This window comes from Corythoichthys intestinalis, chromosome 9 (genome assembly GCF_030265065.1).
Source record: "Corythoichthys intestinalis isolate RoL2023-P3 chromosome 9, ASM3026506v1, whole genome shotgun sequence".
Lineage (NCBI taxonomy): Eukaryota > Metazoa > Chordata > Actinopteri > Syngnathiformes > Syngnathidae > Corythoichthys > Corythoichthys intestinalis.
Genome location: NC_080403.1, coordinates 7,064,754 through 7,082,224, shown reverse-complemented (window position 1 = coordinate 7,082,224; position 17,471 = coordinate 7,064,754). Strand labels below are relative to the sequence as shown.

General features: G+C 38.3%; 1 protein-coding gene across 1 annotated transcript in view; it reads right to left on the bottom strand.

Moving 5' to 3' along the window:
• camk1a (calcium/calmodulin-dependent protein kinase Ia) overlaps positions 1-17,471 on the bottom strand; it is a 47,343-nt gene that overhangs the window by 11,215 nt on the left and 18,657 nt on the right. The window contains exons 5-11 of the mRNA XM_057846142.1: positions 16,973-17,111; positions 16,773-16,899; positions 16,455-16,530; positions 7,128-7,240; positions 6,972-7,050; positions 2,898-2,985; positions 2,654-2,816 (exon numbers count right to left, since the gene is read on the bottom strand). Of these exons, the coding sequence (XP_057702125.1) occupies positions 2,654-2,816; positions 2,898-2,985; positions 6,972-7,050; positions 7,128-7,240; positions 16,455-16,530; positions 16,773-16,899; positions 16,973-17,111 (785 nt within the window). The remainder of the gene's footprint in view (positions 1-2,653; positions 2,817-2,897; positions 2,986-6,971; positions 7,051-7,127; positions 7,241-16,454; positions 16,531-16,772; positions 16,900-16,972; positions 17,112-17,471) is intronic.

Genomic DNA, 17,471 nt, shown 5'->3' with positions numbered 1-17,471 from the left:
TACTATTCATTACTACGTTGGTTGAATGACGTGAGAAAAGTCAGAGACATGGAGAGAGAAGAGTGTTTGTTGTGACGCTGTAGCAAACGCGACGCTAGGCAAGATGGCTCCAATATTTCCTGCCTGTAGCCGACAGCCTACAATCTGTGCCTAGATATCACATGCATATAGAACTACATGCGAAATGACAGGCTCGGCAGCATTTGTAAACAGCCGCCATCTTAAAGCAGTAGACTTCTCAGAAAGGCTCTGTTGTAGTGAACCTTCCTAGCGAACCTAATAATTTTCTATTTAAAATACTCTTAAATCGGCAAAATTTTGACTTGAATCTATCTTTAAATGATGAAACAGTTTTAAAACTTTCACATGTTGAAAGTAGACAGAAAGGAAGTAATGCAAAAACGGAAGCAATTTTAACAACTAACAGTTGATTCACAACATTAAATGATTTCCAAACATAGCAAAGGTTACTATGTTTTTGTTTGTTTTTTGTTTTATGTTTTTTTAATGGGGGGAAAAAACATGAAAGGTAACACCAGTTATTTTACCAAGTAACTAATTACTCTTACATTCAGGTAACTGAGTTACTAACTCGATTACTTTTTGAGGGAGATAATTTGTAACTGTAATTAATTACTTTTTAAAAGTACGATTAACAACACTGGTCATGGAGTAAAGTCTGCAGAATGAAAAGTGACAAAAGCGGAGATTTTATTCCAGTGGTTCCCAAAGTGGGGCCATGGACCCCCAGGGGGTGAAAAACGTCTTTCCAGGGGTCCGCGCTATGATGTCTGAGACAAAGTAAGAATAAAATATTTTTCTGAAGATGCTCAACCTTTCGCTGCAAGGCCCAAGTCTCAACATTATCTGGGGGAAGGAGAAACGTTCAGCTTTTCTGGAGAAGTTGGCTTTATGGGAGAAACAAGTGGGAAATGATAACTTTGAAAATTTCCCAGCGCTTGACAGCCTCGATCTGAGAGAAGCTGATATCAAAGAAGAAATCCAGCAGCATTTGAGAATACTGCGGGGAAGTTTTCACCACTATTTTACACCTGAGGATTTGTCTGGAAAAGAAGAATCATGGGTTCAAGATCCTTTTGGCTTCAATCTTGACACGATGCACGATGACGACAACAGAAAGGAAGAACTCATCGAACTCCGTCATTCAGAAGCCATCCGTCAGCAATATGAGAACAAGTCAAACGGCACCTTTTGGTGCGAGGGGTTGGAACTGTTCCCAAAACTCGCCAAATCAGCCGTGGAATACTTTGTTCCCTTCGTTACTACGTACAAGTGTGAAGCGGGGTTTTCAACTCTATTAGATGTGAAGACGAAAAAACGAAATCGTCTGGAAGCTAATCATGATGTGAGAATTTCCCTTTCCAGTGTTGAACCACGTTTTGATTTATTGTGCAAAAATAAAAAGCAAGAGCACGTGAGCCACCAAAATTGAGTATTTCTATGTACCAGAATGGCATAGCTGTGTTCAGCACTACATTATTGGTGAAAGTTGAGGTTGGGGGTCCGGGAGCTTTTTGAACGACTCACTGGGGGTCCGGGCCCAGGTTGACTTTGGGAACCACTGTTTTATTCTGCCAATTTGTTGCCGAACACAATTTGCCCGCAACTATTGCTGAGAATTAGCAAAAGAAATGTTCCCTGACTCAAAGATTGCATCGGTAAGTTAATATCTATTGACCTTTTTAATTTATAATTGGACACACTAACGAACTACCTTCAAGTCAAACTAAATTGCAAGCTGAAGTGCCATGAAGTGCAGCCATCAAGACATGATAGAAATTGCCAAAAGTGCTACATACAATTCAAACAAAAGTCACTGTTAAATTTTAGTATGCATGATGTAGCTGAAGATATTGATTGTTCTTTGATTGCACCAGGTTATATGTTACAATATTACCAATAAATTCATACTATTTTAAAAAGTGAGTTTTATTTTTGTTTCATATTGCACACTATATACAACGTTGTAAGATTAGTCACCAATTTGTAAGGGCATACGTCACTATTTGTAAGATTGCCAACGACCTCGGGTTGACAGGTATGAAAATAGGCCTCCTACGGATCGGCCCCAAGCCCCGTGCCTCGTCAACTGATAGTGAAGTCTATGACTCTCTATTCCAAAGATAGCAGATCAGGGGATGTCAATGTGTTTTAATCCACCATTGAAAGCGAGCAGGACAAGGAACGCACAGTGTCGTTATCAATGAAAATCTGACCAATGTCCTGACCATAATTCCATTTTTATACTGCCACATGACCTTAAGAGAGCTATTTACACAAGATATAATCACCAGAGATATTGCTGACGTGCAGTCATTTTGTAAAGAAAAACAGAAAAAAAATCACCCTAATGGTTGCGTGTGATCAGCAGCTACAAGAAACCTTTGCACGAGGCTTACACAGGAACAGATTCACCCTACCCTGTGATAGCTTGCCTGGTATTTTCAAAAGGATATAAAAATTTAAAACATTTTTTAAAATTATTATTTTAAGTGGACCCTGCTTATGATTTTGATGTTCACATAGCATTTTTATACAGGTGTATTTTTTCTCTTTTATGCAGAAAATTAAAGGATTCATAATTTTTCCTCCCTTTCCAAACGAAGATATCTGAAATGTTTCGCAAACTCACAGCTCTCATTCTCGCCATTTCCTAACTCATCTTCCTCCTCCTCCTCAGGCAGCAGGAGTCCATGGCAGGGGCTGGTAGGGGTGATTTGGCTGGGTCCCTCCACGCTGGTCCCCAGTTGCAACCTACGCATGTGGCGCACCACCGCCGTGGCATTAAACGCTTGCTGCATTTGACAAACAGTACAAATTAAAGGAAACAAATAAACTCTTATCTTGCCACTTTTTCCTTTTACCAAATCACCAACCTTCCACTTGCTTTTGGCAAAGTTCTTCTTGATTTGAGCACTGACAGATTCATGGATGTTCTTGTCAAGAGCGGTGTCTCCACAAATCCTGGAAAAGCAACATGTCAATTTTAAGGATTCAATATTTTTCTGCAGGATTTTACAAAGATACCTAGCCTATTTACTTATGTTGCAGAGTAAAGGTGTGTGAAATTTCCGATTCTTAGATTATTCGCGATTCGGCCATGGAAGATTCGAGAACCATTCACAAACAACCATATTCCCATTATTTAAATATGCCAAGTAAAGCGGAACTAAAACACAGTCAGCGCTGTCTTTGGGACGCAATGAGGAATGGACCACCGAGAGTACACACCCACAACTCATGCCGCTAGACACAAAATAGCAACAAGCATGGCTGACCTAACCAACCAACGTCTCTGTGAGATCAGACCTGCTCACATAAATTTAAAAGCAGACCTGTGGAATTATTTTGGATACTACTAGCAAATCGGCTTCAAGAAAATAGGGGATTTCGAAGAATGTTAAAAGCAATAGAGCCAAGGTACGTCATCCCATCCTGACGCCATTTCACTGACACGGCAGTCCCGGTGTTCTGCCAAATTTTGCACCCTTAATAATATTTCGCTCCCAAAGCTGTTGTAGCGGTGAGTAAACCCTCTTGTTCATTCAGTTGGACTCTCAATGTTATCCAAATGTGCTAAATAAACAATTTACATTGGAAACATAGATGTTCAACACGAATATGGCGTATATTAATGCTTAATGACACGGCAAAGACGTAAACAGTGAGAGAGCGGTGTGCAGTTGTGTGCCACTAACAAGGCAGGATGTGTCTGAGGAGAACTTTTCTACATGTCCGTCCATGATCAAACGTAAGTAAATATTCCTTTATTTAAAGAAAGTATGTAGTGTTTACTTTGTAACCGCTGTATTCACAGCCATTTTTAATATGCACGTGCGCAGAATCGCAAAGTTGCATTTCTGATGGAGTGCAAAATTTGACAGGACACCGGCTCTCTACAAGCAGACGAAAGTAGAAATCCTGTCATCGCTGTTACATGTGATGCATGGACATCTGTAGCCCCCGAATTATTAATTAATTAATTATTACTAATTAATTTTTAATTATTATTTGTTACAGTAACTGCTCATTTCATAACCGATGAGTGGGAGCTGAAAGCACACGTACTTCAAAAAAGAGCGATGAACAAGGTTGCTAATATGGTTGAGCTGCTAAGCTGTGCTGTAATATTGTTGAGGTTCCGATGCAAAAGAGATTGATTTTTTTTTTTTTTAATTATTTGTACCTCGGGGAAATCCGTTAATGTTTACATGTTCATATTTACACAACTTAAAGCAGAAAAGCACTTTTTTGAGCCATTTTTGTTGAAGTAGTAGTACACAATGTCATTTATACCTGTGCTCACTTTTAGTTGGATACATTTCTGCAAAATTTATTCTGTTCAAGGTTGAATGTAGTCTAAAACTGCTGATACAGAATGGGGATTTAAGTATTTTATTTACTGTTTTGAACTGTTAAATTGGTACTGAAATAGTAGTTTATTCAAGCCTGAAAGGAGTTTTGTACTATTTTTTTTTAATTAATGTACGAAACATTTAAAGTAGCTAATAGCTGGGGAGGGGGCATCAAAAATCGATTTATAATCCAATCGTAGCCTCTTAATCGTAATTGAATTGTAAGGTGCCCCAAGATTCCCACCTCTACTGCAGAGTAGGCGTGGGAACCTCTAGGTAGCTAACAATACAATTTGCTATACAAGGGTCACGATAACAATTATCTCACGATTTGGCGACACAACAATCATCAATACTAGGGTCAGGGAATACAGGAAAAACAACTAACAAACAGGAAAACCCAGCTATTTTCATCCTTCTGCTGTGAATTGGAATGAATTTATGATGAGTAGATGTCCAATCCATTAGAGGGCGGCAGTGAACTTTATGTTCATTTGCTGCCATCCCTCCCACTTTAACTGGATTGGACGTCTATGGCTGTTAGTGGCAGCCAATGCCAGGCAATGAGTTAATTTTGGGGCATTTTGCACCATTTCCTTTTGATTTTCACTTACTGTTGATTTTGAGGCATTTACAGGTCACTTCCTGTTGATTTTGGGCTATTGAAATGAAAGTGACTCAGTAATGTCCCCATATTAATAGGAAGTGACTCAAAATCAGCAGGAAGTAACCTGTAAATGCCCTAAAATAAAGAGGAAGTGGCCTGTAAAGGCCCACAGAAAACTGGCTGTGAATGCTCTGGTATTAGTGCCATTGACGGCGCTCGACGTCCAATCCAGTCAAAATGAATTGGATGTCTTGCGCCGTGAAGAAAAATAGTCGTGTAAAAACTGTCAAAGACGATTTCTCTTTTCTCAGGTTCTTTTATTCTCGTGGAAAAAACAGGAAGTGAACGGCACACAATTCTAGAGTTAACAGAAAATGTTCAAATACATTTATTGAGGAAATACTGACCGGCCAGGACATTTCACGGATACGGGCTCCGTGAAAAGTGTCTCACCCCCCTTCTTGTCCCGTATATATTTGTGTTAACAGATGTGGTCAGAGCCAATAGGCAGCCTAGTCCTGCCTTATGGCCAAGTCAGAATACAAACTTAACCTTATTTGGAAATAGGTAATGTGAAGCTGGCTGTTGGGGGCTGTTGAATTCTGTGACCAGCACACAGAGATAATTAAGTCCAGATGGTATGTGATAGAACAAAGAACACTGTGTTTTAGGATATAAGAGAAAGAATATATTCTAGTTATTAACTATATGAGTAAATATGCATACAAGAGTATAATAATAGGTAAATATATATGTGTATCCTTTCAGCCGTCATTGGCAGCCAGTGAGCTACCGTACATACTATTCTAATGGTAGATTTTGGTAGCAACTTATTGCTTTTTTTTTTAAACAGTGACACCTTTTTAGAATGATCTTTTGATTTATAGTGGGAGCGTATAGATAACATTGTAGGCTAAAAAGTGGCAATATATAATACAGATAGTCCCCGGGTTATGAACAAGTTCCGTTCCTACGCTGGCGACGTAACCTGAATTTCCGCATAAATCGGAATGAACCCTTTAGGTACCCCTAATAACCTCCTAAATCTCAAAATAACTATTCAAAAACATGGATTATATGTCATATTAATAAAATAAAGTAAGAAATAAAATACTGTGAGGTACGTTGTGTTAAATGCTGTTTCATTCAATGAATATTTGTACTTTACTCGCGAATGAGTCTTTTTGCTGCGAGAAAAGGGCGGTGTAGATAGAGTAAGGAGGCCAGAGAGGGGGAATATCATGGCCGCTCAGGTTGCCACTCTCAACATGAGCCTGCCGTCCAAACTAAAAAAAAAACAGATTTGGACTCGCAAGAGGAGTTGGCGTCAGGGAACAAGCAGCAGCCTGAGAACAAGGAAGCTGGGCCCGTCAGCAGATCTCCTGCCCGAAAGGCATTGCCAGACAGCGGCGACGCTACTGGGGGAGGAAGAGATCCTGACTGAAAGAACGGCAACGGGAACTAGGTACCGTTTACGTGACATGACAGTAGACAAGATGGCGGACAAGACTCCGGCGTCATAAAGTAGAAGTCACGTAAGTCAGGTATCACACACCTTCTCCAGAGTTTAATTTAAGGTGTTGGATGGAGGATGTGACAGTGTGTGAAGCCATTAAAAGGTCAATGTAATTGATTAATTGATGTCGAATCAAGTGTTGTCACCTTAACGTACCGTTTATTACTTTGTAACAATTAAATAAACGAGATTTGTGTAAGATGAAAGTACGATATAGAGCTAAATTCTTAATCTATGAATTACCTGACTCTTAAATATTCTTGTTGCCAGGATAATTTATGTTTTACAAAGAGCATTTTGGAGCCAGAGCCTTAAATAACAAAAGTGGAAAAGTTTGTCTAAAGAATGATCTTCCCCGAGGGGTAATGTCCATATAGCGTACAGTCTGTGAGGTGGATCTTTTTCAAATATTCTATTTATCTACCTTTCCAGTGAGCAACTGAATATGTGTATTATGATCAAATGTTCCTACCATGGGTGCTGTAGGGCCTGTTCACACGTGTATCTTTTGGAAGGATCTTTCTCCATCATGTGGCAGATGAAGTCTTTGGCTACAAATGAAAGTTACATTCACGATAATGATGTGTCGAAGGATTTTGTGTGCAGCAGACATTAACTCAAGAGGTACCTGAATCAGAGATATCGTCCCAGTATGGAGAGTCAAATTCATACTCCGCTTTCAGGATCTGTTCAAACAACTTGGCGTCATTCTCGTCATAGAATGGAGGATACCCGCAAAGTCTGAAAGTATATTCGGAAAAAAATAAAGACTACAACAACAAATTAGGTAAACCTGGACTAGAAAGCAACTGACTCAGAGAAAATTATGCATGCCCAAATTTGATTAAGGCAGTCCAAAATAATGTATTTCAAACATTTTGCTCTTCTGTATGCATTTTCTTCATAATTATATCTTTTTTAGACACATTTTGTCCAACGAAAACACACACTTTTTAAACAAGTCAATTAGTTTCATAATGAAAATTGGGACTGAAATATTCATAAATTACACATCGAAATCATGAATTGAGAAATCACAATTTTGAAATGGAAAAGGACACAACTTTTATCATGTGTGCTTGACTGATCTATAATCTCTTGTGCTAACTAATAAATGTGCTAATTTTCACGCATTTTAACAAGAAATATTTATATTTCACATTTTAATAACACACTCAGAAATAGATATATCGTTATTGTGAAGGGATTCAATCTATCTCATGATATAAATATTATGCCATATCGCTCTGCAGTCAGTCTCTGTTTGATGCAGTTAGACAACAACCCAATTTATAATATATATATTAGTGCAGATCATGATTAAGTACACCTCAATTGATATTTCAGAAAACCTGTTTTCTTTTCAAAAACAACATTTTGGATGGCAAACTATACTGCAAAATAATCCTGCAAATGTAGGACATTCATTTACAGAAATATTATCAAAATAGATGTGTGTCTTTATTATTCAATATAAAAAAAAGCTTCAATCAAAATATATATTATCAATCCCCAAAAAACTTTTAAATTGAAGAAAAAAATTTGAACTCAAACATATTTGAGACTCAAAAAACATTTTTTTTTAAATTGAAAATGATTTGTTTAATCTTTTGTGGCTTGGAAATATTATAGGTAGGACATTTATGTCTAAATTATTAAATATCAAACAAAATATTTTAAAGGAGGAAAAAACTCAGGAAAGGAAAAAGGAAAAAACTGAAATGCAAAATTCACCCCCCCCCCCCCCCCCCCCCATAAGAAAAAAAAAACATTCTAAGTGCATAACTGAAAATTCGGCGCAGTAAACTTTTGGCCAAAAAATATAAAAAATGCATTTTCGGTTTGTTAAAATGCCGAATGTTTACCACCGAATTGTGTGAAGAACATAGTCCACTTGTGATGACGCAATCAAAACACTGCAAGAAGCAACACTACTGGCTTGTAGCCAACATGTTTGCGGTTTCATCGCTGCTACATGCTCATTCTGAAGTTGCTTTCCATTGATGTCCCGTGTCACATCGAGCACAGTACATTTGAGTCTGTGTGTGAGTAGTTTGGAGTTTAATTAAGGACGTAATATAGAAATATAGTTGTATTTAAATGCATACATATGCAATTTAGTACAATCAGAGACCACTTCCTCTTTTTGTCACATTTTTTCCGCGACCTCCACACATCCCCTGCCACAAATCGTTCAATCCGGCTGGGAGCAAATTGCTCGGCTTCGTCGCAGCTAAAACTCTGCCCACTCGCCTGGCTCTTGATTGATTCAACTTGCTGCACATTAAAACAGCGAACCTTATTTTAAGGTGTGCGAGAGATTGTAATTGACTTGTAAAGAGTTTTACTGGTTTCTGCGAGAACGGAATAGTTTTTTGTTGTTGGAACTATAAAAACTACACAAACATACATCGAGATCTCATTTAGCTTAGCAACTGGAGGCGTGAGATCCATTTTTCGAGTGTCCTAAACTTCCAAGAAAGTGCATTTATCAAGGTTTCATCGGTCGTGACGTCCAACGAACTGAATGCTACGACGACGCCGGCCGCACCTCTGCTGTAGGACGTGTTCAGAGTTTGCCACAAAATGCTCGCTGCTGCTGCCGAGAACACACCCTCCCAAGGGGTTTCAGAATTTACACCTTTCAAACAAAATTTCTCAAGCCTCAGGGATCGTAGAACATTTTGGAAGAATGAAATAAAATGGAAAAAATTAATGAATAAATGAAATAAAAAAAAAACAAGAATTGTATACATGTGTATTATTCGGCCTTTCGGCTTTCGGGTTTCCAATGTTCGGTTTTCAGTTTCGGCCAAGAATTTTGCTTTCAGTATATCCCTTTTATATATATATATATATATATATATATATATATATACAGTGCCTTGCAAAAGTATTCGGCCCCTTTGAACCTTGCAACCTTTCGCCACATTTCAGGCTTCAAACATAAAGATATAAAATTTTTATTTTTTGTCAAGAATCAACAACAAGTGGGACACAATCGTGAAGTGGAACAAAATTTATTGGATAATTTAAACTTTTTTAACAAATAAAAAACTGAAAAGTGGGGCGTGCAATATTATTCGGCCCCCTTGCGTTAATACTTTGTAGCGCCACCTTTTGCTCCAATTACAGCTGCAAGTCGCTTGGGGTATGTTTCTATCAGTTTTGCACATCGAGAGACTGACATTCTTGCCCATTCTTCCTTGCAAAACAGCTCGAGCTCAGTGAGGTTGGATGGAGAGTGTTTGTGAACAGCAGTCTTCAGCTCTTTCCACAGATTCTCGATTGGATTCAGGTCTGAACTTTGACTTGGCCATTCTAACACCTGGATACGTTTATTTCTGAACCATTCCATTGTCGATTTGGCTTTATGTTTTGGATCATTGTCCTGTTGGAAGATAAATCTCCGTCCCAGTCTCAGGTCTTGTGCAGATACCAACAGGTTTTCTTCCAGAATGTTCCTGTATTTGGCTGCATCCATCTTCCCGTCAATTTTAACCATCTTCCCTGTCCATGCTGAAGAAAAGCAGGCCCAAACCATGATGCTGCCACCACCATGTTTGACAGTGGGGATGGTGTGTTCAGGGTGATGAGCTGTGTTGCTTTTACGCCAAACATATCGTTTTGCATTGTGGCCAAAAAGTTCAATTTTGGTTTCATCTGACCAGAGCACCTTCTTCCACATGTTTGGTGTGTCTCCCAGGTGGCTTGTGGCAAACTTTAAACGAGACTTTTTATGGATATCTTTGAGAAATGGCTTTCTTTTTGCCACTCTTCCATAAAGGCCAGATTTGTGCAGTGTACGACTGATTGTTGTCCTATGGACAGACTCTCCCACCTCTGCAGTACATCCAGAGTGATCATGGGCCTCTTGGCTGCATCTCTGATCAGTTTTCTCCTTGTTTGAGAAGATAGTTTGGAAGGACGGCCGGGTCTTGGTAGATTTGCAGTGGTCTGATGCTCCTTCCATTTCAATATGATGGCTTGCACAGTGCTCTTTGAGATGTTTAAAGCTTGGGAAATCTTTTTGTATCCAAATCCGGCTTTAAACTTCTCCACAACAGTATCTCGGACCTGCCTGGTGTGTTCCTTGGTTTTCATAATGCTCTCTGCACTTTAAACAGAACCCTGAGACTATCACAGAGCAGGTGCATTTATACGGAGACTTGATTACACACAGGTGTGTATTTATCATCATCGGTCATTTAGGACAACATTGGATCATTCAGAGATCCTCACTGAACTTCTGGAGTGAGTTTGCTGCACTGAAAGTAAAGGGGCAGAATAATATTGCACGCCCCACTTTTCAGTTTTTTATTTGTTAAAAAAGTTTAAATTATCCAATAAATGTTGTTCCACTTCACGATTGTGTCCCACTTGTTGTTGATTCTTGACAAAAAAATTACATTTCATATCTTTATGTTTGAAGCCTGAAATGTGGCGAAAGGTTGCAAGATTCAAGGGGGCCGAATACTTTTGCAAGGCACTGTATATACATATATATACCCTATATATATATATATATATATATATATATATATATATATATATATATATATATATATATATATATACACACATATATATATATATACACACATATATATATATATATATAGAGAGAGAGAGAGAGAGAGAGAGAGCTGTCAAACGATTACAATTTTTAATCGAGTTAATTAAAATTCAAAATTAATTAATCGTAATTAATCGCAATTAATCGCAATACAAACCATCTCTAAAATATGCCATATTTTTATGTAAATTATTGTTGGAATGGAAAGATAAGACACACGATGGATATATACATACAACATATTGTATATCAGTACTGTATTTGTTTATTGTAACAATAAATCCACAAATGGCATTATTAACATTCTTTCTGTTAAAGTGATCCATGGATAGAAAGACTTGTAGTTCTTAAACGATAAATGTTATAGTTACAAGTTATAGTAATTTTATATTAAAACCCCTCTTCATGTTTTCGTTTTAATAAAATTTGTTAAATTTTCAATCAAAAGTTGAGTTAATATAATAATAAGAATAAAAATAACAATTATAAAAATAGAGTGAAAAGTTTTATGTGTATTTTGCATAGCTATTTTGATATAGAATGCCAGTTCATTTTGCATTGTTGTTTAACTGTGTGTCAGAATAGGGCATTATTACTATAGACCAGTGCTTCTCAATTATTTTCTGTTATGCCCCCCCAAGGAAGACGTAAATGTTTCGCGCCCTCCCCCCAAACTCTCTGCCGCCACTATAAATAGTACTGTCTATAAAAGTACTATTATAAGTATGCCTCTGCCTAACGTTGTGTCCTTTTTTTCTATTAAAGAAAAAAAGTGACATAGATCAACTTATAATAATGTATAACTTTATTAACATTGTTTTGTTTGTACCAGAAAAGACTTAACGTGCATCAATTTGCCTGAATTGAAAAAAAAAAGTCGCATCCAAACTGTAATAATACACTAAAGGTACATTTTTAACCATTTGATACTGAAAAATAAAATGTAATAGAATCAGTAAATAATAACATTCAAATCGATTAGAAACAATAACTCATGAGGACAATATGCAAAAAAATTTGACCGAAAAAAAAAATGAATAAAAGAAAAAAAAAGAGTGTCTTTAGACCAGGGGTGGGCAAACCGGTCCTCGAGGGCCGCAGTGGGTCCTGGTCTTTGTTCCAACTGATTCAGCACAGACGGTTAAAACCAATGAGGTTTGAGCAGAAACAAGAAGCACCTGATTGCAATCAATTGATTGCATTTGTAAGACACCAGATTGGTGAAAGGCTAGTCTCATGATGGGTTGGAACAAAATCCCGCACCCACTGCGGCCCTTTGTGGAATAGTTTGCCCACCCCTGCTTTAGACGGAAGGACAGTTTTTATCTTTGCTGCTCACAGAATCAGCCTTTGCAATGATGTGGGGTTATTTTTCACTGAGCATGCTAACAGTGCTCACTGGTTTACTGATATAACACTGACAAAGCGGGACAATTGTTGTCAATATTCGGCACATTTTCACTGAAAAACAAATCACACGGCTTATCAATGAGATTGGGGTCTAATGTCTTTAAGTGACGTCTCAACTGATTTAGCTTCTGGCTGTCCGCTGTAATCATTTTTAGACACAGTAAACAGTGGTCTTTCCTCATCTCCCACTGCATTAAAATTCAAAGGCAAACGGCCCGGAAAAAGGGCATTGTCAGCGGCCGAGGGAGAACCGTAGGTGAGGGCGGTCGTCGTGACGATCCCAAGCCGAAAATGACATTTCTCGGGCGGACACGTGAGAACCGGAGAAGACAGTGGGTTGCTGCCGTGAGTCCGGCCGGAAAAAGGCTTTCGAAAATGGTGCACAGCTCTTCATCTCTTTTCTGTGTGCTCTTGCTTAGTTGAAAAATACTGCGCGCACTCTGAAAATGACAGCGCCACTGCCAACCCCCTGAGTGGATGTGCAAGTACACTTTATTCTAGGACGGCAAAAAAAAAAAATAAAAAATAAAAAAAAAAAAAAAAAAGCATGTTCCCCGAGGTCACATGCGCCACCCCTGGCATCGCTCTGTGGCCCCCTGGGGGGGCGCGCCCCACTATTTGAGAAGTACTGCTATAGACTGAAGTGCTTTTCTTTTTGTGAACATTTTTTTTTTTTTTTGAGAGAGAGATAGGAATATTGTTTTTGTTGTGCTTTCACTAAACGATAATTATGTTTGTTGCAGAGGTTGTGCTAGACTTTTTCGTTGTCTGTCATTTTGACTGACAGGGTCATAAAAATCCTGTCATAATCTATTTTTACCCGTCACTTAAATTTTTAAAATGATGATAATGACATTGTGATGACCCTTTGTTTGGCATAATTGACCTTCCGTACTTGTGTGTCCATTTGGCCGAGCGCGTTAGCGGCTACGACACAGTCACGTCACAGAGACACTTAAGAGCCGCGCGCGTTCCGGCTTGAACAGAGAGTTCACAGAGAGCAGCAGAGCTACAGCGGCTGGACACAGAAATTCAAGCTAACAAGACTCTTAACATTGCATACCGCTTCAACATATTCAATAGTATTTAGTTTTCATTCATTTTAAATTAATATTCTGTCCGAACAAGCTTTACAGAGAATCCACACCGTGCCATCACATATCAAGCAGATGAATATGTAACTTTTTCTCCGCAGTGACAAAAACAGCTGACTGTGGCCCCAGTAGGTAGGCTACATTATGGAACAATGAAATTAACAGTTCACCTGCTGTGGCCTGAACGGAGTCTTACACCTTCCTCCTGGTGCGCATGGACTTGCGTGCCCGCTTGTGCAGTCCCTGTTTTTTCACCTCTTTTATCAACATCATCGTTTTGGGGCTTTTTGAAGAAACTTTGGACACTCAGTTGCCTTGACATTTTTCAGAGTAAGGCCAACGACGTCACGCATCAAGAGAGACAATAGCTAATTAATATGCTCACTCGCCACCCTGTGGTCTGGGGTGTGAATTGCAACCTGTCAAAATGACAGGTGGACTTCAGTTTTTTCCGTCACCGTTTTAAAAAATCGGTCAACGACGGAAAATATTCGGTTAACGCGACCCCTGTTTTGTTGTGAAGGAGAAGCTTATGCCAATAAACGGCGCGGTCCAAAGAAAGCCTGTGTCCACTCGCCTTTACTGAATAACATATACTGTATCTGTACATATCTTACCCAAAATAAAACAAGAGACACATAATTGCCACTAAAAGAAAGAAAACTTACCGAAATATGTGTGGAGCACAAATAGCAATTTGCTGCATTGTGAATACAGCATAAACGTCTCACAACTACTAATTCTCCCACGTTTAGAAGACATAACATGAGTAAGGAACGGCGCTGCCCCCAAGCGGCCGGTGGCATTCTCTTCACTCTTAATGTCCATAAACGGCCTCATTGTAATGTTTGAGGCAATATGCCGGCGGGTCATTCATTGCATGCGTTAACTGCGTCAAATATTTTAACGTGATTAATTTAAAAAATTAACGCTCGTTAACGCGATAATTTTGACACCCCTAACATATATATATATACACACATACATATACATACATATATATATATATACATACATATACATATACACATACATATACATGTATACACATACATATACATACATATATATACACGTACATATACATATACACACGTACATATACATATATATACATACATATACATATACACACATATATATATACATATACACATATATACATATATATATATACATATATACACACATATATACATATATATATACACATACATATATATATCCATATACATATATATATACATATACATACTAGGGCTGTCAAAATTATCGCGTTAACGGGCGGTAATTAATTTTTTAAATTCATCACGTTAAAATATTTGACGCAATTAACGCACATGTCCCGCTCAGACAGTATTCTGCCTTTTGGTAAGTTTTACAGCAAGGCTTTTTGTGCTGTGTAACAGCGAACTCTTGTGGTCGCTTTGCGACATTGTTTATTGTTTTCTTGCCAGTTCAATATGGCTGCATGACGTCTCGGGCTGACGCCTACGTTGTAATGTTGTGCTTATATGATCCTTGGACAAGATTTGTTCATAAGTATGGTTGTTGTAAAGAATGTACATATTATGTTAGTAAGCGAAATGTTATATTTTTTGTATGAGACGCTTTTTGTTTATGTTTAGTGAACCTGTATAGCGTGCTAAGCTAACGTTGTTGCTAATGCAATGCTTGTGTACTTTTTTTTTGTAGTTTTACGACGGTCTAAAGAGGACAATGGTTTGAGGCCATTTTATTAATAAATCAGATGAAAAAGGAAGAAGTCTGATTATTAAGGCGTCGTTCACTAGCTGTCTAGCTTTGGAAAAAGTAGACGCTTCGGAGTGAGGACAGCATAGACAGATTTAAATGACAGTAGAGTGAAATGCCCACTACAGTCCTTATGTACCGTATGTTGAATGTATATTTCCATCTTGTGTCTTATCTTTCCATTCCAACAATTTTTGCCAATGGGCAAACCCATTGACAGTGTATCAAATACTTGTTCTCCCCACTGTATAATTTACAGAAAAATAAGGCATATTTTATAGATGGTTTGAATTGCGATTAATCGCGATTAATTAATTTTTAAGCTGTAATTAACTCAATTAAAAATTTTAATCGTTTGACAGCCCTAATACATACATACATATACATATACATACATACATATACATATACATATACATATATATATATATATATATATATATATAGTCCATGTTGCCCAACGACAGCCCCATTACTGCTCTAGAGGAGACCTGCATGGAGGAATGGGCCAAAATACCAGCAACAGTGTGTGAACAGCTTGTGAAGAGTTACAGAAAACGTTTGGCCTCCGTTACTGCCAACAAAGGGTACATAACAAAGTATTGAGATGGAGTTTTGGTATAGACCAAATACTTATTTTCCACCAAGATTTGCAAATAAATTCTTTAAAAATCAAACAATGTGATTTTCTGTTTTTTTTTTTTTTTTCCACATTCTGTCTCTCATGGTTGAGGTTTACCCATTTTGACAATTACAGGGCTCTCTAATATTTTCAAGTGGGAGAACTTGCACAATTAATGGTTGACTAAATACTTATTTGCCCTTCTGTATGTCTACACCAACTGTGTCTTTCTGAAAAACAAGTCATGGTCGCGATTCACCAGCCAAGCAAGCTTGGGAGCAGTGGTGAACTAATTTAGCATGCCTCATGTTTAATCAAAATATTAAACAGAGTAGGCTAATAACATGGCACCAATCGTTTCAATTCTATTTTATCTACTTAGCAATAAATCAACTAACTAAAGTTGTTTGTAATATTGTGGCCTTTTTTTCTTTTTTAATAAACACTTTACCCATATGAAAGCAGATTTTATTATTATGAAGTGAACAAATTCAAACTCACAAAATATAAGAAATGACTCCTATGGACCAGCAATCGACTGCTTTGCTGTATGGCTTCTGGGCGAGCACCTCGGGAGCTGTGCAACACACGCAAATGCAGAGCATTGGTGAGGGTTGTATCCAAAGTCATCTTGACCTTCATGAGCTTCCGGGTCACGTTAAACAGAGTGGAGAGTACTTATGGATCGCTTGCACTTCACGCAGTAGTAGATGAGAGAGGCACTCACAAGGGTATGTGTACAAGTGGATGTCAGCTGAGCCAGCGACTGCTGAGCTTACAAAAGAGAAGGGTGGCTCACCCGGTAAATATATGCCTCACCCACATATCCGGGAGTCCCACAGGCAGTGGACATAACGCTGCCTGCTCCCTCGATCTTGGACAGGCCGAAATCACTGATCATGATCTTCGAGTCTTCATCCATGCTATAATACAGCAAATTCTCTGGCTGCAAATACAGGTATTATCAGAGCAGATACAAAGAATGCAGACAGTTTCGCTTCAGTTTTCTCCCTTTCTACCTTCAGGTCTCTGTGCACAATCCCCATATCATGGAGATATTTGACGGCATCTAAGATCTGGTGGATGAGCTGGCTGGCATCTCTTTCCGTGTAGAATCCTTTCTCCACAATCCTGTCAAACAGCTCACCCCCTGATACACTGCACAATAAAAGTAACGCTGATTTTAATCCTAAGTGAGTGACAGGCTGTTGTTGGTATTGATGCTGAAGGCAAAAATGACAAGCTGACATGTTGAACGCAAATGGCTCTTGAATAGCCTTGAGGAAATTCATCTCACTGTAAAGTATAATTGGTTAAGCAGCTACAAACGGCATCAACAAAAGGATGTGTTGATATAAAAAATGTCTCGAGCAGTGTTGTTTTCGTCAACGATGACGACAACAAAAATATTTTGTCAACGAACACTTTTTTCATGACGATGACGAGATGACAAGAAGCTAAAAACGCCTTTTGGGAGCCTAAAACATAACAAGACGAACGCTAGTTTTCGTCTGACGG